This window comes from Siniperca chuatsi, linkage group LG16, assembly GCF_020085105.1.
Source record: "Siniperca chuatsi isolate FFG_IHB_CAS linkage group LG16, ASM2008510v1, whole genome shotgun sequence".
NCBI lineage: Eukaryota > Metazoa > Chordata > Actinopteri > Centrarchiformes > Sinipercidae > Siniperca > Siniperca chuatsi.
This window is the reverse complement of record NC_058057.1, coordinates 24,908,837-24,936,269: the sequence shown is the minus strand read 5'-3', so window position 1 is coordinate 24,936,269 and position 27,433 is coordinate 24,908,837. Positions and strand designations below refer to the sequence as shown.

Below are 27,433 nucleotides of genomic sequence, written 5' to 3'. Positions count from 1 at the left end.
CCAATAAAAGAGACGTTTTCACACACATGGCTTTTCCCCAATTGTTATCTTAGTTTGAAGCAGTGTCAAACAAGTAAAAAGAGTAAATTAAGTCATGTCTAATGTAATGAATGTAATATCTGTTGGAAACGATTGTTGAATGAGAAAATGTGTTAAAACTCATTTGAAACCCAGATGGATGAAATTCTTTCAGGGTTAGCAGCTCTTAAAAACAGGGTGACTCACCACTTCGATTCAATGGCAGGGAAACTTTGACACACACACATGCAGGATGCTGAGTGTGTTTGTGTGTGCTGTCAGCTGTGTGGTGGGATGTAACACAATCTGACTTGACAGCTGCACCCCAGCCGTACTGCAGTCACCACAAACACACACACAACACACACTGCACCAGAATTAGTGACATTCCTAGTGTTGCCATTTGACGTGCCACTCTGATGACCTTTCTTATGAGAAGCTCTAGCAGGCTTAACTGTCTAATTATTCAGTGTGTGTGTGTGTGTGTGTGTTTTTAAAAAAAAAAAACAGTAACACAAAAAGAAGGCTTTTCCATTTAATCTTTTTCAGTCACCTAAAATCAAAATAATCTCTTCTATCAAATTATGTAGAACTGAACCAGTTATTAGATCATTTGAAGCAAATCATAAAACCCCAAATGCAATTCACAAGATTCCTTACTTGTTTTCTTCCTTTCTGATGATTATAATAATCTAAATCATGTCATTTTTAAGATGTTATATTTTGTATTTTAGAGAGCTGCAATACATCGGCAGAAAATTAATAAGCAACTATTTTGATAATCGATTAATTGTTTGTTATTTATCAAGCACAAAATGCTCAGAGTTCAGCTTCTCCAATATTAGATTTGCTGCTTTTCCCTGTTTTATATCACTGCAAACTGAATCTCTTTGGGTTTTGGACCGTTGGTCTGACAAAACAAGACATTTGAAGACGTCACCTTGGACAATTTGGAAACTTTGATGGACATTTAATAGCCCAAACAGAAGCATGCAAGTTAGAGAAAGGACTTTTTTCTTTTTGAGTTGTGCAATGTGAAAAAGTTTCCTTATTAGCGTAAATCTGCTTCTTTTCCCTTCAGGGTTCAGTCCAATTCATTGTTGTTTTAATCTTAGTAAAATTTAATTTAATCGTCTCATCAGTTCAGAGAAACAGTTGAAATGATCAGGACACAGCAGAACAGCACATTACCACTTTAAACCACTTGAATGCGGTACTTAAAAAGCTATTACTGTTATCAACAGAGCACTTATACACTTAACAACATGTTGCCACTTCAGACAGACAACTCCAGCAGAGACAGTTTAATAATCTGCTGCTGGTTTAAACAGCTGAGAGCACGGACACTTCAACAGCACAGGGTTATTTTAGCACTGCATGCTATATACACAAACAAATACAACACAAAACTAAATTAAGTGAAATAACATTTGAAAAAAACATGTCTGAAATATATTAAACAACATTCAAATAGATTTTAAAATACAATTCTGCGAACCTCTCCCTCCCTCTGGGCAGAGATGGTCAAAGAGAATAAAAGATAGAAGGAAATAAAACAAAGAAATAGGAGCGATAGACTGCAAGATTGAAGAACAGGGTAAGGAGAAGAGTTAAGGAAAGAGGAGATGGAGAAAAAGAGGAGATGACATGAGTACAGAGAGCAAGAAGAAGAGACGGAAAAGACGAGAGGAAAGTAGGGAAGAAAATGTGAAAGAAGACAGGAGGAGAGAGGAGAAGAAAGGCTGGGGAGAAGTGGAGAGGAAAAAAGGGGAGGAAATAGAGAGAGGAGAGGAGGAGGAATAAAAGGCTGTCAGTTCTCCAGATTGGCTTTCACAAATAACACTTCTCCTTGATGTGTCACAGCGAGTGCTTGAAAGTGTCCTACTTAGCAGAAATCACTGAAGAAAATAAGAGAGAATAAAGAAAAGAGTGAGGGAGAAGAAGGGAAGAAAGAGCATTGAGGATTAAATCTGATTACTTTCTGACTTTTCAAACCTCTTACTGAGAAATGACAGAAAGCTGAATCTCTCTCTCATTTTCCATCTTCTTCATGTCTTCTACTCGCTCTTTTCTCTCACTTTAAGGCGCACTGCAGAAATCTGGAGGAAACCAACGGTTTTATTTGTATTCAATGTTTCTCAACAAGTTGCACTGCATGTCCCTGGTGCCTTACAAATATACTGACTGGACTTTTTTTTTATAAAACATTTACAAGCCTGAAAGTTCATTCTGGACCTTGGAAACAGCAGTTTGACAAAAATAAATGCTTTAATCTTCAACAAATGCTTATTAATTGGAACTTGAGTTGAGAATGTTTTTGTCAAATTTGCAAACCTGTTTGTGAATGGTTTTAAACCTGCATTATTTTACAGCACTTTTCTTTTTTACTGGTGCATTGCTTCTTTTTAATGGCATTACCGCCACTGTTATCAAGTAGGGACCCGTTTGAAACATGCTCTTGGCTTTCCTCCTACTCCTTCCGTCCTCTACCTTCATCTATTTCTAATTCTTTAATCCTTTTTTTCCTATGAAATGCTTTGTTTCTGGGTTTAATGCTGCCGTTCTTTCCTCATATCCACAGCACAAGAAATACCACAAGTCCAAGCGTTTTTGTTCTTTTTAGTAAAGCTGAAACGATTAGTCGATTTTTGATATTCTATTCATCAATTAAGTCATTGTCTAAGCAAAAATGCCAAAAATGTATTGGTTTCAGCTTCTCAAATATCTGTGGATTTCTTAGTCTTATATGATAGTAAACTGAATATTTTGGGGGTTTTGACTGTTGACAGCCATTTTAAATCTGGGCTCTAAGAAACGGTGATGGGCATTTTTTGATGCCCAAGTTTGATATTTTATCAGCCAAATGATTACTCGATTAATAGTAAAATAAAAAAATAAATTAAAAAAATAATAATAATAATGCAATGATTAGTTTGGAGACAGTTGAGGTCTGCACTAGTTTAGTTCTACTGTGTAACATTTAGGAAGAAATGTCACAATGCCATCACGGTGCTTTTAGTACGCACGTAAGTGTGATCTGACCATTTATCTGTCCGTCCGTCTGTCTGCCAGGCCGGCCTCGGTGGAGAGGAAACCCCCGGAGCTCAGCACTCTCAACGACGGCTACCAGATCCGCATCTGATCCCTTACTTCACGTCCCAATCATCCCAAATCCGTCCAGCCTTCTCATCCACCGTGATCCAAGAGAGTCTACCTGCAACCAATGTTTTTAGGAGAGGAGTCACTGCAGCTAGAGCACCTCATCTGACACAGACAAGGTGGATGATGAACACACAAAAATATGTTACAAGAGCTTTTCTGAGCTTGAACAAGAAGAACTTCTTAGAAGCTGAGACTCAGACAAAAAGTGACAGTTGGTCTGGTTTTAATACGTCACGGTGGACCCTGTTTACCCGTTTGGTAGCAATGAATCCTTGACAACAGCCTCATTATCACACACAGCCTGAGAGTGGTCTTTCTTATTCACTGACACATTTCAGTCATGTAGCAGAAGTGCTTACCCTCTGACGTAGGATAAGTTCAGAAGAAGTCATATCAATTTGTTTCTAGATTTCTCATATTTCAATCAACTGAGAGCTGTCGTGTCCTGACAACAGGTGTAACCAAGTATTTCTGTGACTCCTCGGTGACCATGTGTCTTAGAGAAGGTCTACAACAGGAAGTGAGAGAGAAGAAAGGGTAGATATTTGTTGATACAAATAGGTGAACATATTCTTCAGTGGTTGTGAGAGACAATTAGCCATGGTGGAAGAGTCGCAACAAAAAGATAGCTTCTCTTTGCACAAAATACACTAAAAATAGATTAATTTGCTGGTGGTTTTTGTATGTTGTTGTGTCTAATAATCACTTATCATAACGGCACTTCTATAGCACAATTTCACTACTGAAAGTTTAGGCAGTTCGTATCTTCCTTCGGGGATGGGAGTGGTGATGACTACAGGTTTTCATTTTGTTGCAAGTTTTCCAACATGGCGGTGTTTGGCGAGCCAACATGAGATCAGAAGAAAGCAGGAGATGCACGGGTGTAGTTGTTGTTGTTATACCACTTTATTCTCACTTGCCTGCTCACTTTTGCACTTTGGCTTCACCTTTAAGAAAAAGATCACTAAAGGAATGTTCACAAGTAATGTTTTAGGTACATTTTGACTTTTCCAAAACCTTCCTGAACCGACAGCAGTTTAAATACGATGACTAAGTAGACTTCTATATATATGTGGATTCTATTGATCGGAGTCTAGAATAGAGAGAGGACGTTCAATAAAGTATGCAGGGAAATCAGACACAGTTGATAGAGAGGAAAGGGAAGGATAAAAGAGAGGAAGAAGAAGAAAAGAGGTGGAAAGGAGTGAGAAGAGAAGAAGTGATGTAGAGAGGATTCACTGCAGAGGATCGGAGAACGATCATTATAGCACTGCGGCAAACCTGCCCCCCCCATTCTCCTCTTCCTCTGCCCTCTGTTGACACAACTGAATACATTACCACAGCTCTGTTTCCATCCAAGCTTTCTGAACATCAAAGAAAGTCCTCAAACAGAAAAGTGGAATGGATCGATCATCAAGTCCACATCATTATTTATTTAACAGATTGATTTCTGTTATTTATTGTGTAACTGCAAGGGAAAAAACATCTGTTGGACGTTTTTACAGGTAGAGTAACTAAAAATGACTCTACCTGTGTTGTTGCACCTTTTAATCTAGACCCATGGACAGGAAAAATTGGACGGCTCACTACTTGATTAAAGGGATGAGAAAGATTTTTTTTTTATTTTTATTGTTTCACAAAATTGTGACTTTCACCTCTTCAGGCCTCTAAAAGTCCTTCAAATGAAACAATTTTAAAAAGAAAAATCATTCTTTGGTTGAACTGCTCACAGCTCATCCACACTGAATCCATAACCTGTGATGAAGGGCCACAAGTAGACATGGCTTCATTTTAAGGGTCACAAGGCAAAAACGTTGGGAACCACTGATCCAAACCAGTGGTTTTTAGAGGCCTGAAGAAGCGAAGATATTCAGTATTACATAAGAGAAAAAAAAGCAAATATTAGAGAAATATCAGAAAAAAAACAAAGTGTGTAACACCATTTCCTTCTTTCTTTCTCATCCCTTTAATCAACTTGTGGTCGCTCAGATTTTGGAAAATACTAGTCTAGACAGTAATTGTTTGTAAAAAGAATTAAAGATACATTACCTAAGATTGAAATATGAATGATATAGCATCAATCACACAGTCAATAAATAGAGACATAAATTGATAGGTCAACATGTTTGGCAAATGAGAACATTGTGGGTTAAACTTGATCTCCAAAATTCAATCACTAGTATTTCCAAAACAAGTTAGCAGAAGGCTAGCGGAGTTTCGTGTGTGTTGACCAAACTCAGCTGTAGCCAACCCCTTTGTTCACACAGTAAACTAACATACCGTTAGCCAGCCTGCTGCTGCCTTCACAGCTGGAAAATAAAATGATTCAGCTGTGGTTCAGCTGAAGCCAGTTTGTCCACTCACACAAACAAGGAGTGATGGCAGATGTTGTTGGCTGAGTGAACACTCTGTAACAAAGGCCTCATTCAGGACAGATTTATGTGGCAGGGGAATGTAACACTCTGTGCACGCTGTCAGACGATATTAAAGGCAGTACGGACTGCGAGGTCAGGGCCCTTCGAGGTCTCTGAGATAATTGTTTGGTCATAAAATGACAAAAATACTTTTCTATTATTGAGATTTTCCATGTTTTAATCTGAACAATAAACTGCCTTTTGGTTTAATACTCTGAAAACAGAAGTCAGAAATTGTGATTTTGAGTCAAAGGACACCCTTGTAACATGAGGGTGCAAATCCACTCTGCTTTGTATTTGACAACCTAAAAAGTCAAAGTGTTTGTGTCAGTGCAGTTTTTCAAGCAGCAGCTCATCCTTTCAGTTATTTGCCAGAGACAAATAAGAGTCGGGAAACCACGAAAGTTCTCCGAGCAACTTGATGAATCATCCTTTCACTCTGTGAAGCTTTGGTACCAAGTGACCTATGAGAATCCATTCAGTACTATATGCACGGTTTACGCTCATATGCATGATGTATCATAAGGATTGTCCAAAAATCAAATCAAGTTTGAATTTGATTGTTTTTTGGATTCTCCTGTTGAGGCCTTCGATGAAGAAGCTGAGAAGCTTTAAATCCCACATCACATATATCCAGTACGATAATCATAGTTGATTTTAACCAGTCTGATACAAATGCTTGAAATGACTGTAGAATATCACATATTAAAGCCGGAGATAAAGCAGTGTTCAGTTCTTATCACACAATACAGAAACCTGAAATCAAAACAGATATTCAACACATGCTGTCAGATACTGTACTTAAATATGTATGTACATCTAAATGTCTAAATTCATGTTTGTTACATCCACAGAATGTACTGTACAGTTTTAAGCCTTCAGACTGAGAACTATGTCAGTTTTAATAAAAAAAAACAACAACATATGTTTATAAGTACAACCTCAGCCCTCCCCCCCGACCAGCTCTATTCACAGAATTAAGGGGTTAGATGCCTTGCTCAAAGGCACCTTGGGGGTAGTTATTGGGAGAAGAAAATAAGGGTTCAGATTAAATTCATGATTTAAAAAAGTAACTTTCAAGACTGGCTCTCTAAAGGTTTGGCTACTTGATGATATAACTGTCTGTCTTTAGGATACTTGAAAAAACGACAACTGACTTCTATAGTTTTCATTTGGAGGATTAACGTGAAGAAAAATGGTGTGTCCTAAAATCAAGCTGGATTCAGTTAAGCTGCACCAGGGAACCAAACGTGGCAATGAGAGATTTGTTGTTTTGGTCGCATCAATCGTCAGCAGGAGGAGTTTCAGGAGATTGTTTCTGAATATTGTCATTTGATTGTTTTATCACTTTTCTTGTTTCACGGTATCTCACAGAACCTGTGCGGTTTCTTTGCCAACTGAAAACTACAAACATTTTATCCTAGGGTTTTGTTTCAACAACAAGCTATGCACACGCTGTATTAGAGAGCAGGTTTTGACAAAAAAACTAAAATCCTAGTCTTCCACAATTCAAGCGATGGAGGAGGAAGATTTGTGGCTCAATCTGCACAGAAATAAATCTTGGTCATTTAGAATAATTCTACTTGCAAAGTAAAACCAGGACCTTCTGGTAGCTTTTCTTCACAACGTATAAAACACAGAACCTAGAGTTTTCCCTCTGAGTAGATCCGGCCTGAGCCATTATCACTGATTCAAGGTGCTGTGAGAAAAAGCTGAATAATTTTACATATTTCTGATGTTTTGCCAGCGGTGGACCATAGCACAGCCCAGAGACAGAGACTGGACAGTCACATCTCCAACTCTGGCACAAACCAACCAGCTCAGCGTGTTAATATTTGTACTGAAGGTTAAGTGTTGATACTTTCTAAAGGCTTGATGTTTGTTAGCATACAGAAGAAGCACAAAGCTGCTTTGTTTTGTTTTTTTTTCTTCAAAATCCTATTTCACACCGGTGTTGTGGACAAACAGACAAAGACTTGATGCATTTTCACACTGAAGAAGCAACATATCTTGGAGTACATTTTTTAGGAAAGACTACCACATATTTTCTGACTGATGTTCATGTATTTTTGGATCTATACAAATGGAGATTCAACAGTTACCAAGGACCTAAAGTTCACAAATTTATCTCGACGCACAAATGACCATGACAACTTTGGAGTTAAAGACAAACATCAAAACTGCAGTTCTGGAGATTTTACCCAACAACAGTGACAAACTACCTGACCGCTCAGCCGGGACACAGAAACTACGACATGTTCAGTGTGACCGGAGTCAATGACAAAACACAACCTGAAACAGTGATACTCATTGTAGCAACTGAAATCTGTTTTTATGTCAGTTCGCAATAGAGACTTCTGTGCTTGACAATTTATCTTATTGAATGTTTTCTTTTTTGGTTGGATTTTTTAAATAAGATTACATTTGTGGTTTTACTTCTGTTTTATCAAGACATTTGGGTTTGATTCATTGATTGTACGCTATCATTTTGAATGAGAAACATTTGTTAAAAAAAGAACACCTTGTAGTTGTAGCAGGTGTTCTTTTTGATGGCCTTTTGATTTGTTTCCAAAGTGCTGATAACGCGTTTCTCAACTCCATCTTAGTCCTAAAGTGACTGTACTGTAAAATGTACTGTAGTCTGTTCTAAAATCAGCGATTAATAGGCAACTTTTAACACGGATTTGACGACACAAAGATCTTAAATCTCTGCTTTGGCTTGCTACAGGTCCATTTTTGCAGCGGTGATGTCAATAATATAACTTTATGATTTTAACATGAATTCTGTTACCTGGTCTCTCTGTTCTATAGAAACTACACGCTAGCTGACTTGCATATGATAATGAAATTCGAAATGTTCGCTGGACAAAAAAAATTTGCTTGACATTTTGTATTTGTGCACTGCGGCTGCTGAAAAAATTAGTTATTTTTTCCTCCCAAAAGGAGAACCAAATTAAGAGCAACATATCTAGACAATGTCTGAAATAAAGATATTTGATTGACATTAAAAATGTCAATGTGAAGCTTCCAGTGCCTCAGCAGTATAAGTTTAATCAGATAAGCATATCTTTATTTCATTTTTGACTTTGTGTCTTTGGTGTGTGTTGTTTGGTGGAGTTGCCCATGTGCATTGTGCAAAAAAAAAGTGACTGATTCTGTCATCACAGTTGTATTTACCAGTGAACAAGTTTAGAGCTTTTTGTTAAAAGGTGTCATTCACAATCACAACTATTCCCTTCTTGTTTGGCTAACTGGTTTTGTTTTCCTGTTCAAACATGTTCTGAAATTCTGTGACAAAGCATTTGTTTCGTTGCCCTTCTTTTTGCCCGTTTCTGGAAACATTTTTCTTGTTAGGAACATTTAAAAGCAGACAGATCTGCTCTGTGCTGCTAAGAACAAAGGGACAGTCAGCCTTCTGTCAAACTCTTGAGTCTGACATGGCATAAGACGAGCAAAAATTCAGTGTGATGTGTGTGTATGTGTGGGAATTGAACTCCAAACCACTGTAACAGTATTCAGCCAGCGTCTTAACCGATCGAACAGAGCTCACTGGACTGACTGGAGCCAACAGACGGGGCCGAGGAACTCGGAGTGATGATTTTAACATGTGGAAACACCACAGAGCGCTGAAGAGCTGGCCTACACTCACACTTATTATTTTTAAAGAGCGCTGTTGAGTCCGTCCAGGTTCCCTCTGTGAGGACGTGGTGTGGTTTTGTATTCCTGTGGAGATCAATAGTAGGAGATGATGTTACCCCCCCCCCCCCCTCGTCAATATTATTATTGTAACTTTCCTGCTGTTCATCAGTGGTCTGACAGCAGCTGTTTTTATCAACAACTGTAGCAGCATGTGTTCTTTTAATAAATGATCTATGTTTTTAACTGTGCGTTCTTTTACTTTTCACATTGACTTATAGATTATAAGTGATTGATTGACTGATTGGAAGAGGAAGTATAAATACAAAACATACATTTTTCTGGTACTTGTAGTTTCATTTTAGGACTCATCTATTTTTGTACTTCACTACATTTATCTGATGACTGCAGCTACTTGTAAGTTTATTTTGCAAAATATTAATTATTACGAGCTCTTTGAATGTGTTACATTAAATTAGCCGGTTGTACATTAGAGCCTTAAATTGGCAGGACCAGAATTACTGGCTGTCTTTAGCTTATCACAGATATACTGGTATTGACATTTGATAAGTGACTACAAATTGTGGTACAGAAGCGCCAAAGATATGTTTGAGGTCATTTAGTGGTTTAAATGTTTCATTGTTTGTCCACCAGAGAGCATTGATGAGTTTATTTTTACACTGTAAAATATTCCACTCAGTACAGTACATGTCTAGGTCACAAGTCTCAAAAACAAATTTAAGGGATCCTTGTCAAAAATGTGAATGTTTTGTGTTCATTTTTAAAAACAAATGTTGGCTGATATATATTGTCGTTTTTTGAAAACTCTAAAATATTGATATTGGCCTCACAAATCCAGTATTTAGGCTCTATTGAATATAAAGCACAGCTACAAAATATGGACCAGCTACAAAAACTTAAAGGCAACAATAATGCACTATTGGAACTACTTTTACATTAACTGTTGTTTAAAGTACCTGTAAGTACAATTCACATTAAAACTAACGTAATTACTAGTATAAAAAGTTTGAATTCCACAATTTTACATTGTGGTAATACTACTTTTACTTGTTAGAGTTTGTTTACTTATTACAGTGTAATATTAGTAAAATATTACATCATAACCGATAGGAAAACTAAAAAAGCTGGCTGAGTAGTTAGTTTGTGGATTGATTTTTATTCATTCTTTCCTGGGGGAATTCATCTCAAACACAACACTACATAAAGCCTTGCGTTACAAAATCCCTCCACTGTCAGCAGCAAACAGCTCAGGATCAACATGACGCAGCGTTCAGACTGCAGATAAGGAAGATGAGAAGGAGAAGAATTCAGGTGAAAATGTAAACAACTCAGTTACAGAAAAAAAATTTAAAAACTGCAAGGAGACTGCGGTAAAAGTAAAACAACAGGACCTTCTTTTGACAAGAAGTTTGCCAGTTCACAACCTCCCAATCACACTCTCTCTGCTCCGTTTGGCAAGGCACTCAGCCCTGTAAATCTGCTCAGTGGCCAACAGCAAGACTCTAAAGACTCTAATGATCAGAGCTGTGGTGTGAATGTGAATATTTGTATGAATATGAAGAAGGATGTTGCTGAAAAAGAGCACACCACTCTCTGCAAACCTTCCTAAAACACAATGAACTTCAAGACGAACAGAAGAAGACGCAGAAGAGAAACACGAGGAAGCTGCAGTGAAAACTACGATTTGAATGATGTTATTCCTGTTTAGATGACAGTCCTGTATACACTCACACCACGCTACTGCCTGGCTTCTGCTAAAATAATCTGCTTACGTGCCACTGCAGATGTGAGTGTGTGTGTTTGTGTTTTAGACAAGCACATGGAGGCAGCAGATTTATAGAAATAATCCTTCATTTCTCATCTATGCAGCAGCTTAGGGATCAGAAGGCAGGGGAGGCTCACCTCGCTGTGTGTGTGTGTGTGTGTGTGTGTGTGTGTTTCTGTCGATGGGTTGTGATGATGTAGATGTGTGTGTTTCTGTCGATGGGTTGTGATGATGTAGGTGTGTGTGTTTCTGTCGATGGGTTGTGATGATGAAGATGTGTGTGTTTCTGTCGATGGGTTGTGATGATGTAGGTGTGTGTGTGTTTCTGTCGATGGGTTGTGATGATGTAGGTGTGTGTGTGTTTCTGTCGATGGGTTGTGATGATGTAGGTGTGTGTGTTTCTGTCGATGGGTTGTGATGATGTAGGTGTGTGTGTGTTGCTGTCGATGGGTTGTGATGATGTAGGTGTGTGTGTTTCTGTAGATGGGTTGTGATGATGTAGGTGTGTGTGTTTCTGTTGATGGGCTGTGATGATGTAGGTGTGTGTGTGTGTGTGTGTGTGTGTGTGTGTGTGTGTGTGTGAGAGAGAGTGAGAGCAGAGATTATTCCCACCTCCCTCTCTATTGTGACGATCAAGCTGTTGACTGATCTGTCAAGGTGAAGAAGCCACCAGAGCTTTTCAAAACATCTAAAAAAAAATAAAGATAATTCAGTCTCTAATTGGTTTTACATTTTGATTTGAATTATTTGTCCTTCAAGCAGCCACAATTATAATTTCTTACATCATAACTACAGGGGGGTTGATCAACTCAAAAACTCATTTTCCACCTCTGCTCCAAATGCTCCGTCACAGCACCTGCTCGCATTCAACAGCATGCTCAACAATGAAGGGTTCTGCTCCGATCGACAAGCATTCGAGGAACAAAAGCTTTGGTTTCAAAACCAGAAAAGAAAAATCGCAATGACATCATTCCACCGATCAGAGGTGCACTCTGTTGCACCTGTAACCACATCCAACAGTGATGTCACAGTGTCCTGGAGTACAGCTGTACATCACTGCAGCAAACTAAGAAGTTGTGCCACCGGAGGGCAGTAAAAACAAGATCTTCAGGCGGTGTTAAGTTGCTATTCATGGCTAAATTTAGCTTCTCTTTTGCAGTGTTGTGGTAGCTTCACACATTAGCTGACTTCCACCTTCTAAAAAAATGAATCACACATCAGGTCTACATAAGGCTCTTCTCATTTCTCTGTTTTGTGCCACCTCGTCTCCTCTCTCCTCCGTCCTCCTGCCTGTGACTCGGAAATCGATCTCAGCGCGCCATCTTGAAGGACGTGTAAAACACATCTCAAGGAGAGAGGAGGAGCTATGAGCGAGGATGCACAGGTGTGTTGCGGAATCCATTTCGGCACAAGTGACGTATAAAAGAGCCGTGACAATGGACAGATGATGCAGCTGTGCCACACGTAATATTTAAAGGACGCCGCTTTAAAACGACGTCTCATTTTGTTAAATGCCTGTTGCCTCAACTCCTCTCTCCTCGTGTCTCTTCCTTGCCTCCTCCGCTGGCATCTCAGGTGGGAGGGACTAAGACGCAAGGAGAGGAGGCGAGGAAAGGAATCGAGGATGTACAAACTAAGAAATGAGAAGAGGGGATAGACTCCACAACAACAGCGACTGTTCAGCTTGGCTGCTCAGTACTCTCCCAGATCTTTCTGAAGCTGGTGCGGTTTGTGGACAGAAGAAGACAACATGGATCAGGTCCAAGCACGGCTCAGAAATGTGCTCCTTTACAATAACACTGCACAAGTCTGTGTTTTGTGATCTGGCAAAGGTAGATAATGGAGCTAATTAGCTCATGAGCTAACTCCAGCGCATTGATATTTTAAAAATGTCAAAATTGATGAATGTGCACTGTCTCCTCAGCAAATTTTCAATGCAAACATTCTCTTCACCACAATCCTCTCTCTCTAAGTTACTGAGAGAGCGAAAACACAATTACTTTGTGTACATAATGAATGCACGATATTTCCTGATAATGTGCAACACCTAACATTGTGGATTTGTTATGACAACAGTTCAAATCCTACGCTGCATTCATCTTTGTTATAACCTTAATAAAAGAAGAGTTATGTTTATGTTATTTTGACATCTGTAAAATGTGAGAGGAGGCTTTGGAGGGTGTGTGCCAGAAACCTGCAACATCATCCAGGTGAGGTGAGAAGAAACAAAGCCCTCTGCTAGTAACAGTTAAGAATCAAACATTTTCTGCCCGTAGTCTCTCAGTGTGAATTCATGTTGGTTTTAATGGATTCAAACGGTGACAAGATTTCACAGCATCAAATAACATCCACAGAAACGTCTCAATCCACTGGTCATCCATAGGTTCAGTATGTTCCAAACAGACTTTATTTCACCAAACTATCAGCTTTCTCAGTTTGTCCACCCTCACTGGTTAACACAAAGTCCACTGCTGCCATCTAGTGCTCATAAACTAAACAACCACAGAGAATTATTTCTGGTTTCCTCTGAGGAACCTGCCGCAGGACGCCAGCTGAGTTTATTGGGATGCAGCCAAGAAATCTGATGAGCACAAACCTCTGATGATTTTCTGCAGTAAAAACCACGTGAGGAGCCTCACAGAGCTGACAGACATCAGATAGCAACTATCTGGTGATCTGGACAGAAATATCTATCTACACTCACTGATATACAGGAGGTGGACAAAATAATAGAAACACCTTACAATACAACAGCACAAAAGTCAATACCAAATTTGGAAAAGCTCGAAATTACTATACTTAGTAAAGTACTTAGACACTTACTATAGTAACTAACTATAATAAGTAAACTAAGTACCGCTATATATCAAAATAGTGCGCATGCGCCAGCCCGCATGCTGCCTGTTGCCGTAGCTCCGTCTCGTCGTTTTACTTTTTCCAACTTTTAGCTTTCCTTTTTATTCCCCAAAAAGCATCACAGAGCGCCACAGGAAGTCATTCCTGCCTGTGGCCATCAAACTCTTTAACTCCTCCCTCTGAGTGTCAGTCTGTATGACCCTAGGTCACTAAACTGGACACTGATCATTACATCTCTGCCATACTTGAAATAATTGTGCAATATTCTGTGTATTACTCCTGTGCAATATTTAGTCTTCCTATTTTAGTTTTTCCTATTTATTGATATTGATATTATAGACCTCCATTACTGCTGTGCAATATCTTAATAATCTCAATAAGCTACACTTAACTCGACAGTACATGCACCTCTGCTTATTACTTATATTATTACATTGTATTATTATTATACTGTATTATCATCATCAACCGGTAAACCCACTTGGTACTTCACACTTATTTTATCTTATACCCACCTGGTACTTAATTTATTTTCTGATCTGTTTTTATAGTGTTTTATAGTGTATTGTATTATATTTTTTGCTAGTACTTTCTCCTGTGTGCACTGACGTAAAGGCGAGCTGCTGTAACAAAGAGTTTCCCTTCGGGGATCAATAAAGTATTTCTGATTCTGATTCTCATACTAAGGTTTATGTGATGACAACTGAGCAATCTCCATCAACTGAGGAAGACTAAGAGATGCAGTTAAAAGCCAGTAAGTGGACCTTGAGTAATTTTTTGTCAAAGAATTTGTGTTTTTACTACGAAATCTGGGATTGACATTTGTAGTGTTAATGATAAATATAATTTACGTGTCTTTCAGTCACTGTGTATGAGGGTCTACTGCTGATTAAAATCACTAATGATGTCCTTAATGATTACAAATCACCTTTTTTTCTTCTGAGATGCCCAGTCTGGACTAAATGACAAATGTAGTTTTCTTTGTTATCTATCCAACTAGTGTTGTTAGTGTTGTATTAGTATCTCTGTCTCTCTCAGGATAAGGGAGGGGAATTGGCTGAATACTCAGGTGTGTTGTTTTTTTATTTATTTATTTTTTACTGTCTTTTGCCACCTATTGTCAGTATATTTTTTAATGGTTGCTTTCAGTTTATTAGGCTCAATTTGCACAGAGTGCAGGAAAATATGACACTGAGTCCCCAGTTAATGTTATTGCCTGTGAATTGGGATGACAGCAATCAAGGTATTGAAATCTGGCCCCTGCAGACTCTATAAAAACAGACATAAGGGAGTCTGTGAAGCCTGTTGAGATCCAGCCGAGTGTCTTGCTGCAGTGCAGAGTGATGCGCAGAATACCAAGAGGTCTGAGTCTTGAGTACACAGTGTTTCTGAGGAGAGCCAAGGTAAATGGTGCAACCATCTGTCACAGTCACACACACACACATGCGTTTGTTTCACTATCCCCATGGGGGACAGTCATTGACATAATGCTTTCCCTAGCCCCTTACCCTAACAACTAAGTGCCTAACCCTAACCTAACTGTAACCTGAACCCTAAAACCAAGTCTTAACCCTCAAAAAGCAGTCTCTGCCCATGGGGACCTCAATTTTTGTCCCCACGGTGACACAAGTCCCCGTAGGTTAGTGTGCATTCAGGTTAAAGTCCCCACTGGGATGTAAGAACATGAAACACACACACACACCTGTATGGGATTAGACATTAGAAAACAACAGAAAATACAGCCACTTCCATTTAGAACTAAACATAAAAACCAGCAGTGTCCCATTATGCATGGATATGAGAAAATCACCTCCATCCTCTCAGACTGAAGAGGACGAACAGCTGAACTCCCTGTAGAACAATGAATTGGAACAAAGCAGCTGTCTGCTGATTTTAACAGCCATTTCTCCAATGACAAATGAACAGGGGAAACTAGCCAACTCTCATTATAAACGAGCAAGAAAAAACGTCCTCTTTCTTTAGAAACAAACGTGGAAAAAAAAAAAAGTCTGATAACATATTCGGCAGTAAATGCACACATGAGCTGGGGACACGATGAAGATCCTGGAGCCAAAGCCTTCCTGCTTGTCCTGGTGACAAACAAACCAAACTCCTATAAAGTCGCTGTATTCCTTTAAGCAGCACGTGTGTGTTCGAGTTAAATGACATCGACACTGATGACAACATTAAACCAACAGGTAACGTAAAAACACAAGTCCTTTATTTACAAACTGTAAACTGTCCAAAAATGGCAATCTCTTTCCAAAATGTTAGAAAAATATATCCATTCCTTGTTGTTTGTTGATTGTGTGTAAGTCTGAAATCATAGCAAAATGTCCACAAGTACATTCGAAATGTTTCATCTCACCATTCTTTTTGACAGATGGCACTAAATTCCTTCTCTAGTACCGTTTACAGTTCTTGGTTGACAAAATAAGACCTTTTACAGGCTGAATCGGCAGGTGAAATGTACAGCACATCCAAGTTTCTAAATATTTTGTAAATGTGAAGCAATATCATAAATTAAAACAGCATTTTGGCACTAAGGGGCAACTTTAAAATCGGTGCAAGGAAATTGACAGATTCCATAACCCAAACTGTTTGGCTTTGTAATTAAATTCCTCTTCAACAGTTGTTTCATGCATTTGTCTCTTGTCTGAAGCTTTAAAATATGAACTAAACACTCTGCATTTTTCATAATTAAATACTTCACGGCGACCTATTGGCACTCTTTGAAAATGCTGATTTCTTTTTTGAAAAGCCACACTGTTCTTCATTATAATGTACTGTACAGTTATGATGATATTCTGATGTTGGACTAACTGCCAGTTGCTCCAAACAGGAGCTAAATGTCTTAACTGAACTTAAACAATAAAAGTCTATAAATAACTGGGGGGGCGATGTTAGTTGCTTTGCCCCTCTATCAAGGCCAAAGTTATCAAGTAGCTTTCCTCATCTGCAGCAATTTAACTTCAAGTGATAATGTTCACTCTTTAAAAAATTAAATATTTTAAAATATATCCCTTCATGAATTCTTGAAAGAAAACTGTTTTATGTACAAGTGGAAGTGCTGAACTTGTTTCGAACGAACTTTTCCACAAACAAGATTAAAAAAAACTGTGACCTTCTCTATAGCAACGGAACAGTTAAGAATCAAATTAAATGTTGGTGTTGGAAGTGAAGTATGATTGATATTTGCACATACAGGTGATAATAACAAATTATAAATTTGTTTTTCTTGAAATGTCATCCTTCTGCCCTGAAGATGATCTGAAAATTGGACACCCAACCTGTAGAATTATTAAAACGCTGTAGATTTTCAACTTTAAAAAAGAAATTGTTCTAAAAATTAGGGCTGAACGCTTTTGAAAAAAGTATCTACTTGCGATTATTTTGACTGGTATTGCAATTGCGATATTAGAGGGAATCATAATTTTTACATCATTATTCTCATCTTCATTTAAAAACATAGTGAAATGATTATGTTGTGATTTTTGCAGGGATCTGTACCAAACAAAGATGGTTTTTTTAAGTCTGTACAATCTGATGTGTAGACCAGGACATCTCTGCAGACTATTGCGATTTGGAAATTGCAGTAGGCCATATAGCAATTTCAATGACATTTCAATTAATTGCTCAGCCCTACTAAAAATTTCAACAATACTCAAGCTCAAATACTTAAATGCAACATGCCCAAAATGGACACATTTCAGCCATCAGTGTTGTCCAAAATCTGAGCATTCAGAAAACATTTGGACATGCTGCATTAAAGTATTTGTATTTTGTACTTTAGCAACACTGCAGTTTTTAGAAATCACATCAAATTAAATTACTGAAGTGTATTTAAGATATTACAGAGTATTAAAGTGGATAAAGTCTCTCCTTGGACGTCACGATTTTACCAGCCAGAAGAGTTTAAAAAAAAAAAAAAGACTCTAAAAGACAGTTTGTTCCCCGCACGGAAACCAAAATATGTGTACCTGTGCTGACCTTAATCCTTTTTCTTGAAGTCCAGGCGGCACGTGTGTGTGCCGTCTTGAACGTAATTGTGATTATTTTGTGTGTTCAACAGACATCTTAAACTCTCCCATCTTCCCTGAGCTGCACTGTTAATTAGCTGGTTGTCCGACGACCCCGGGTCAGCGCCGGAAGCGGAAGCGAGCAAGAAGAGGGAGGTGATCGGACGAGTGATACTGATTGGGCAGGCCGTTGACTTCCTCCAGCTCCGACTGGCCGACCAATGACAGCCTGCCCAGCGGCTGGAGGCCCCGCCCACCAGGAAGTGAAGGAGGTGTGATGAATTCTTCCAGAGGAGAACAGAGGGAAACGAGAGAGGGAGAAAGAGAGATAGTAGTGTGACAAGATAAAAGATAGAGGGGAAAAAGGGAATGAGAGGAAAAAGAAAAAATGAAAAATGACAAAAGTTCGCAAGAAGACAGAAAGAAAGAGAAGAGTAAATTGCTAAAATGGTTCTTAAAGTCAGCACAAATACTTGTCAGATTCTTTGTCTCCTTCTTGTTTACTGAGTCTTGATCAGATATTTCCTGATTTAAATCAGGAGTTTATATTTGATTTGGGCACAGTTCTATTAAAACAGCTTTAATCACAGATGCATTTTAAAAGTTTGAATTATTTTCTTTAATCTCTCTAATCTTTAAACAAAAGATTTGTGGAAGAAGTAAGGTATCTGAAAAAAAAGAGCATAATTTTTGTTGATACCTAAACTCAGGTATCGACACCAGTATCAATAATGATAACGCCCTAATAAGGAAAGGCATTGAAAAAGTGATTTTAGTGTGTGTGTGTGTGTGTGTGTGTGTGTGTGTGTGTGTGTCAGTACCGGGAGTGTACAGGATGTAATCCACAGTCATGGCTGTGCGGGAGTGACAGGTAGTGATCTCAGGTCTTCCATCAGGCGTCAGGAGGTGCTGGTAGGACGACTGCAGCTTCAGCCTGTGCTCGATCCTCGCTCTAAAGAAACACACACACACACACACACACACACACACACACACACACAGGGTTAGAATGTGTGTTGGTTAAGACTGCAGACTCTGCTTTATACTTGGACTTTAGAGAGAAATAAAATTAGTGCCTTAGATCTCTGTGTTATTTAGTCCAGATTATCAAATCAAAATGAACAGGAACGTATGAATTTGATGAATTATTAAAAAGTATTGATGCTTGAGGCAGAAACAGATTTTTGCTGATATAAAAGTGATTGAGCAAACAGATTTTTCTGAATAACTAATATGAATGACTTTTAATGCATATTTTGGGATTCATTCAAGAGATAGTAATTAGTTGTTTTTTGCAACATTTCAACACTCTGCAGCTGTAAAAACTGCTGCGATTGTTTGCAGTCAGATGAATTAAGTATTCAACAATAGGTCGACAACTTTGAGAGAGGAATGAAGGTAAGAAGAATAGAGAGTAGACAGAAAGAGAGAGAGACATTACGTGTTAAAAGCGGCAGCAGCTTTGGTGGCAAGATCTTCTACAGTCAGATTAGAGATCGCTCCTTCTACTGCTGAGAGAGAGAGGCAGTCATGAGGCTCGACATTCAGCTGACAAACTAAACAATAAACTAAACATTATTTAGACCAAGCATCCAACCTGATCTGAGTTCACATCACATCAAAACTAGTCTAAGGAGCACTAGAAGGATTAATACCACTCTTGTCCTTGTGCGGCCAAGAAATAATGCAGAACATAAACCGTCTTCAAGTTTCAAACTTCAGTTTTTGTACGTATTAAACAAACAAGACACAAACGACGTGTTAATTAAAGAGCTTTAGAGATATAAGCAGACAGACTTTGTTACGTCTGGACAGAGCCAGGCTAGCTGTTTCCACCTCTTTCCAGTCTTTGTACTAAAATAAGCTAAGCTAAACTAACCTGCTATCTGTAGCTTCATGTTTACCGTACAAACCTGAGAGTGGTATCGATCTTCTCATCTAACTCTCGGCAGGAAAGCAAATAAGCATATTGCCTAAAATGTCGAACTATTGCTTTAAGTAAACAACTTGCACCGAATATTAATTAAACTAGGACTAAATTAGACTGCATAAGTAATAATCTGAGAAAATCTTAGCCTGGTGCTAAAATAGAACAAAAACCACTACTATTATAATCAACAACTAAATAACTTAAGACTGAATGAAGCTTAAATGACGACTAAACTATTCTCCCTCACTACATTTAAATACATGAGCCTAAACAAGTATTGGACTGTGAGCTGGGTCTTAAGATAAACTAAAGCGTACGATAAGTGTAGTTTCGTTCAGTGAGTGTACCTGTAGGGCTGCTGGAGGACGACTCCGCAGTGGGTTTGTTCTTGTACTGACACTGATGGTTGATTCCCAAACTGTGAGACCAGATTGGAGACTCTAGGAGACGCTGACCTCTGGGACTGTTTTCCTGACCGGACACCTGCACGCACACACACACACACACACAAAAACCAGTCAGTCTTCACTTTCACATACTGTCAGAAAGCTGTTACTCTTTCAGCACTGATGTGCGTGTATCTCACCATGCCGATCTGTAGTCCTCTGTACTCCAGGCAGCCTGTGGTCAGAAAGCTGTACAGCGGACTCCGGGGGGTGGAGTTAAAATCCCCACACAGCACAACCGGATTGGTCGCCCCGTCCGGGAGGCTGGACAGCCGGCTGATCTCGGCCAGTAGGATCGCCAGCTGGGCCAGTTTGATGTCGCCACGGCGAGGGTTGTAGAGGAGGTGCGTGTTGGCGACGCAGATGAAGGCGGAGGGATCTGACTGGCCCATGGCGTCGTTAGGTTGCAGCAGCACAACCAATCCCACATTGTCCCGGTCGAGGAGGGCGTCGCCGGGGCGGAAAAACTCAACGGGATTGGAGGAAAGGAGTGACAGGCGGGAGGTTTTAAAGATAACAGCACAACCGTCTGGTTTCCTTCCTGTTCGCTTTTTGTACTCACACTGGTAACCTGACACACACACACACACACACACACACGAATATACAAATGAATAATAAAAGGAGAAAACACACAGATATCGATATGAACCCAAACAAGCACATGCATAAAGTTAATTTCGCAATAAAAGCACCTTTACTGCAAAGAGTACAAACATGAAAATACATTGTGTATTTTAAATATTTTCCATCATACTGATGGTCACAAAGAGGAGACACACACACACACACACACACACACACACACACACACAATACCTAGTGCCTGCAGAGCAGGTTTAATCTGGTTTTCATAGTGGTCCTCCTGGACTTCTTGAAGACACAGGATCTAGAAAAAGAGATTTTCTGATCAATCTTGGGTGTGTAAGATCTTAACCGGCCTGCTCAGAGCCCTGAACTCAACCCCATCCAACACCTTTGACATGAATGTCGACTACAACCCAGGCCTTATCACCCAACATCAGTGTTGGACCTCACTAATGCTCAAATCCTGCCTGGAAAGCCTTCCCAGAGGAGTGGAGGTTTTCACAGCAGCATGTTAATGCCCCTGGTTTTAGGATGAAGCAGCAATCACATATGGGTGCAATATTCGGGTGTCCACACACTTTTGGCCATATAGTGTATATCATTTTGAATCCTGTATCTTACTGCTACATTCTGCTAGAACAGCCATCTTTTCCTCACAGGGATCTCTTTCTTGTGATCTAATCCACTCACATCAGCGTCGTACTGCTGGATCTCAGCCAGCAGGTTGGGCAGCCGGTGGCTCCAGGGCAGGACGCCGGGGTTACAGTGCCGGTACAGGTAGACGTTGTCCTGCAGCAGCTCCTGAGACAGGATGTTATAGGACATCACTGAGAAGTCAAACGCTGTGCTGTCCCCTGGTGGTTGGAGGTCGGTACTGCAGGCAGGCGAGGCCTCCCAGTGTCTCTGTAGAGCTAAGGAGAGAGGGGCGAGGAAGACGGAGAAAGGAAAGATCAAGAGAAGAGTTTCAGACAGAAAACCCAGGAGGCCTCATGTCCTAGTGATTTACTAGAAATTATTTAATGACAAACTAGTATCCACAGCTTTACAACAATGTCCTCCTGATGATATGTTTGTGACATCAAGTTACACATTACAATGAGTGCTGGCTTTCAGGATGTAAAGCCACTATGTGTATTTTCATGTGATTATAGCATCTTTCATTGTTTTCTAACGAGATAACATTTTGTTTGTAGAAAAATGACCATCCTTCATCGTATGTGGTTGACAATATGTCATTCCAGCCTTCTCTCCCTGTGTTTCTTGTCTCACTATGCTGTCGAACTATCAACTAATGGCAAATATGCTATTAAAAATCTTGAAACAAAATAAAAATAACTTCTTTTTTTTTTCCTGAATTAGCCTAAAACAGATTAAAGAGCTTGTTGACTATAAGACCTGGATAGTCACGGTGAATCCAAAAATCAGTAACTTTATGACCTGAGCAAAAGTATATTCCGGTCAAATGATCCTCCTCCTTTCTTTACTCAACCAGCCACTTTTAGAAGGTAACAAGACATCGCAGGTTTACTTCGCAGGAGAAGAAAACAAGCAAACAGGGACGATGTGAAAAGAATAATGTGAATTTGGTCATTTCTCACATGAAAAAAGTAGCTACTCAGAAGGCAACTCAAGTCTTGGATGTCAGAGCATTGAACGGACTGAGAAGTAGAGCTTTTACAGCAAATCTATTTTTGATTTTAAAAAATAAATTGTTCATTGAAATGGATTACCTATTTCAAAGACGTTTCACGCCTTTGTAAGTAGATTTTTATCCCACAATAAAATGAACTAAAACCAACGACTGGAAGGTGAAACTATAAACATGTGCTCTTATACAGTATAATATAAATTGTAGTTAATGAGTTTGATAATGCAAAACCTCCTGCAAAGAGTGAACTTACATTTCACTGGTTTAACGTCGTCCTGTTGTCTGACAGGCGGGCAGGGTCCAGGTGGAGGAGGCTGCCTGCTGGCTCCGGCTACCTCCCACGGGTTTGGGGGGAGACTGGTGCTGCAAGGCTGGGAAAGAAGCCCCGTCCGCTGCCCTCCATCACTACTTCTGTACCTTAACTGTCCCTCTGGTCCTTTTGTATTCCTCTCACACCCCCCCTGCTCCTCTGTACCCCTCTCTTTGAACCAGGGGTTGAGTTTGTGCATGTGAACTGTATCCTGTTCAGGTTTTGACTTGGGGGTTTGAGTCCTAGACCTTGCAGGCTGTGAAGCTTTATGCTCTCCTTGCTGATGTGCGCTCCTCCCTCGATTTGGGGTTTTATCTCGTCCGGTGCTGTCTTCTCGTTGTCTGTCTTTATTCCAAGTTTTAGTCCTTTCTACGTGTTTATCTCTGCTGTTTTCCCTACTGACACCTTTTCCAGCTCCATTCTTCCCTCTGTCTTGACTGCCACCTTTGATGCGGTGGTTTGGTCGAGGGCGGCTGTCTGCGCTGGAATCCAGGTGATGGTGCTCCCTCTTAGAGCCTCCATCCTTGGCCTTGCCTCCTGTCACCCCTGCTGCTCCTCCTCTGTGTCCTTCTCTTTCTTCAACACTCCTCTTCTCCTCTGCACTCTTCCTCCGTTTGTGAGGAGGCTCTCTGTCTCTGTCGGACCTCTCCATCATGAGGCCGGCAGAGGTGTGGAGCGAACGCAAACTACCGCCAAAGTTACCAGGGTGGATGCTCCGAGGGTGTAACGTCCTACCAGAGAAGACCTGCCGGGCTGCTGAGTGGGAGTAATGGAGTCGAGGAGGCCAGGGGGGAAATCCCCGCACCGACCAACATGGATGAGGAGCGGGGGTGAAATGGCGGAGGTAGGAGGAGGAGGCACCGCTGCTCCTGAAGCCCGCCCTGCAGAGAGCTGGACGGCTGCGGGGAAGGAAGTAGGAGCCGGAGCAGCTCAGCTGGCGGAGGAACATAGGGTGGCTGGAGGGAGGAAAAGGGAGACATTAGAGGGGAGTTGATGAAGAGAGAGAGAGGTGTCAACACGTGGAGCTGAAGCATATAGTTGATCAATCTTGTAGTTGTGGATCAACAGAAAATAAATCAGCAACTATTTTGATAACAGACATTTTTCAAGCAAAAACGGCAAACCAACTTCTCAATTGTGAGAATTTGCAGCTCTTATTTGTCTTATGTGATATTAAACTGATCTTTGGGTTCTGAACTGTTGCAGATTATTTTCTCAATTAATCAATTATTCATTTGATCTATAAAAAGTTAAAAAAAAAAAAAAAAAGGTGATAAATGTCCAACAGAGTTTCCTATATCCTAAGGTGTGGTCTTCAAATGTCTTGTTTTGGCCGACCAACAGTCCAAAACTCAAAGACATTCAGTTTACTATCACAGACAATATAAGGAAATCACCACATATTCACATTTGACCAGTTGGAACCACTGAATTTTGGGGAGTTTTGGTTAAAGAAATGACTTACACAAGTAAATATTGTCAAAATAGTTGCCGATTCATTTTCTGACAATTGTCTAACTGATTAATCGACTAATTGTTTCAGCTCTAGTTCACTGGACAAAACCTGCGAGTTGAAGACATCCCTGTGTTTTTCTGACATTTTATAGACCAAACATAAGGATTCATCAATTAATCAACAGACTAATCAATAATGAAAATAATCGTTAGTAGCAGCCCTATCCATGTGAAACTGGTAGGAGAGTAGATCAGAGGGAAGGTGAATAGATGCAAGAAAAATAAGAAGATTGGAGGAAAAGAAGCAAAGTTTATTACAAACATTCAGGGCTGCAACTCATGATTATTTATTTATTTTGATCTGTTATCCTGTCAGTTATCTTTTAAGACTAACTGATTACTTGTTTATTCTGAAAAAAACATCCGATGTGGTGAAAGATGGTCATCACAAGTTCTCAGAGACAACATAGATATTCAGTTTACAATGATTTAAAAACAGAGAAAAGAGGCAAATCCTCACATTTGAGAGGCTGGAACTAGATAATGTCTGGTATTTTAAACGATTACTCATGATTCAAAATTGTTGTCGATTGATTTTCTGTTGATTGACTAACTGACTAATCGTTTCAGCCCTAGAAAATATAGAAACAGACGGTGGAGAGACAACAGAACAAGTTAAATTTAAAGTCTATTTTTTTGTAGTGTAACGTTTTAGTGTGACAGCTCTCGATAACTGAAAGCACGTAAATGTAAAAGCAGCCAGAAGTAGCTAAATTAGCTGCTAACTAGCGGCTATGTGGGGTTCAACAAGTTCACTTTAAAAACCTTAGGAGAACTTTGACAAAAATGTTAACGTTATGTTGCTGCTGTGAAAAAAAATGCGAATGTTAGTTACTAGCCACAATCAGTTGTCTAAGGTTAGCTGTTTTTAGCCGCATTGAATATGAACACAACTCAAATGTCATTATGTTTTTAGACTAGCTCACACGAACTTACTTCTCTCCGGAAGTGGAAGATACATATTTTCTGTTTCCGCTTGGATGCATTTACATTTACTGTCATCAAACATTGTCTTTGTATTAATCTGGTTTTGGTTTTAATTGAATCGGAAACTAGCAACAGATCATGAGTCCCAACATTAAGACGTCACCGTAAACGTGTATAATAAGCGCCGCAGAAACCTGTGCTGCCTTCAAGTACTCCGGCTAAGCTCGTGTTTCCTAGTTTTTACAGTACAATAGTGCTTCTAGTGCGAATGGACGGACAGAGTAACGTCATATGGTGACGTTACCTGAAGTAGGTTTTACAGTTTTATATTAACACGCTACATAGACCACGTTGTGCTACTTGGACCAAAAGAAGAAGGGAAAAAAGCATACCGGGAAAACGGAAGTTGCAGTGAAGCTAAAGAAATACAACGCCAATATTGGTTTAATTTTCCAGTGGACTGCCTGCTAGTAACACAAACAACAAAAACAGCAAAATACCCGGTTCCGCAGTTTTCAAATAAGTCAAAGAAACGCCTCATTTTACGAATTTACCACTCTAACCATTCGTCGTCACTCAAGTTACGGGTCGTCAATACAAATAATTCCTACATTTCCAGAGCGTTTAAAAGCAACATCGCAGCTCGCTCTTTCTTCCTCCCTTCTTACTGGGACTTGTAGTCTTTTGTTCCGTTTCATAAGCATCGAATGATACGTTAATCAGTGAACGGACTACAGCCATGCCGGTACGGCGGAGATAGTGGCCGGACTGGAAACGTAGCTGACGAATATATATATTTTTTCCTGAAATGTCACCATTTTTTACTTATTGATCATCAGTCGTTACGGCTAAAATCCGCAAAATGGTGAATTAGGTTAAACACGAGTATCAGCACGGGTTTTTTTTCTGTTTTCAGAGGAGCTGCCGAGAATAATAAGGATGACGAAATGAAAAGGTCATTGTACTTACGTAAAAGCGAACCCCTTCTTGAAGGCAAACGGTTTAAAGAGATAAGATGTCAGCTCCTAATGTGCGACATGTTCTGTTATTCCACATCGTTAAAAAACCCAAGGTAAAGCTGATAAATTGTTCGCTGTGCGGTTAAAGAGGACCAGTGGTCTGAGAGAAGAGGGAAGTCCGCACACACATCCCCTCTCTCCCTCTGCCTCTCTCTCTGTCGGATTCAGCACCTCTCTCACTTCAGTTTATGATGCTTTCATTTGCATGAAAGCAGCAACATAAAAGATGAGCTCCCCACATCGTCTCTCTCTCTTTGGGCTCATTTTCTGATGTAAAGCTGTTGGCATCGCCGCACCACTGAGATCTGATTACTCTGATGTAAATACTCATTACAGTACATCCCCATGAAAGACAAAACCTCCTCTTTATGGGCAGAATTATTTATTAGGCAGACAGAACAGCACTATTTGTATGTAATTATTATTTTTTTTATGAGTGGTGATTTCCATCATAAGGATCATGCACCCGGTTTTATTTGCCCCTAAGCCTACATCCAGCCATTCAGCACAGAGTTAGGAGGATATATCTCATGTTAAACCACAAAGCACTGAATCAATCAATCGATTTTTCTGGAACTTTCATTGTATCAGAAGGTGGAGATGCTGACTGCTAATAATATATAACTAATAAAAAGCCACCATGTACATTATACTGCGTGTATCTGACTTTAAAAGCAGTGTTCAGACCAGGTAGAGCAATTCTGTCATTAAATTACACTGCAGCTACAATCTGGATCATTAAAACTCAGGCATTTCTCATAGGTAGGCACTTCCCGCATAATTAGAGGTACTACTGACAGTAAAAAAGAAATACCAGAAGTAACGGCAGTAAGTGTAGAAGCTGCAGCAGCAGTTATAATAGTGTTTGCCTTTTAAGTTTTATGTAAAGCACTTTTAACTGCCTTATTGTTGAAAGGTGCTATAAAAATAAACTTGCCTTCCCTAGTTTAATTAATGACTTTTTCTGAGTAACATAAAGGGAACTACAAAACAAAATCTCATTATACAACCCTGTGTTGTAAAATGATCAATACATCTATCTTGTATCTTGTATCTTGTATTCAGGAGCCTGTGTAGTTGTACGGTCGGACATTTGTGGAAGAAGTATTCAGATCTTTTACATAAGTGAAAGTAGCAATACCACAGGCTAAAACATGTA

The 27,433-nt window shown here is 39.6% G+C and overlaps 2 protein-coding genes across 5 annotated transcripts in view; one reads left to right on the top strand and one right to left on the bottom strand.

The window, feature by feature from the left end:
* The window catches only part of vash2 (vasohibin 2), a 32,325-nt gene extending 22,849 nt beyond the window's left edge, over positions 1 to 9,476 (top strand). For both annotated transcript variants that reach the window (XM_044169097.1, XM_044169096.1), the window contains exon 9: positions 3,091 to 9,476. In XM_044169097.1, coding sequence (XP_044025032.1) covers positions 3,091 to 3,160 — 70 coding nt within the window. In that variant the 3' untranslated portion in view covers positions 3,161 to 9,476. The remainder of the gene's footprint in view (positions 1 to 3,090) is intronic.
* Positions 540 to 25,434, bottom strand: angel2 (angel homolog 2 (Drosophila)). Of its 3 annotated transcripts, XR_006374897.1 has the most exons (10): positions 25,265 to 25,434; positions 22,757 to 23,769; positions 21,546 to 21,766; positions 21,087 to 21,156; positions 20,408 to 20,838; positions 20,169 to 20,304; positions 19,333 to 19,402; positions 18,713 to 18,843; positions 3,061 to 3,232; positions 540 to 2,117 (listed from the first exon to the last, which is right to left on the bottom strand). XR_006374897.1 is itself a non-coding variant. In XM_044169061.1 (9 exons), exons 1-9 carry the CDS (start codon positions 25,312 to 25,314, stop codon positions 18,012 to 18,014), a joined length of 2,283 nt encoding a protein of 760 aa, XP_044024996.1. In that variant the 5' UTR covers positions 25,315 to 25,432; the 3' UTR covers positions 16,072 to 18,011. The 3 variants fall into 3 exon arrangements, 2 of the variants coding, with proteins under 2 accessions (XP_044024996.1, XP_044024995.1); XM_044169061.1 differs by lacking the exons at positions 540 to 2,117; positions 3,061 to 3,232 and adding an exon at positions 16,072 to 18,175 and having other exon boundaries at positions 19,333 to 19,399; positions 25,265 to 25,432; XM_044169060.1 differs by lacking the exons at positions 540 to 2,117; positions 3,061 to 3,232 and adding an exon at positions 16,072 to 18,175 and having other exon boundaries at positions 25,265 to 25,431.
* Positions 25,435 to 27,433: the final 1,999 nt, after the last annotated feature.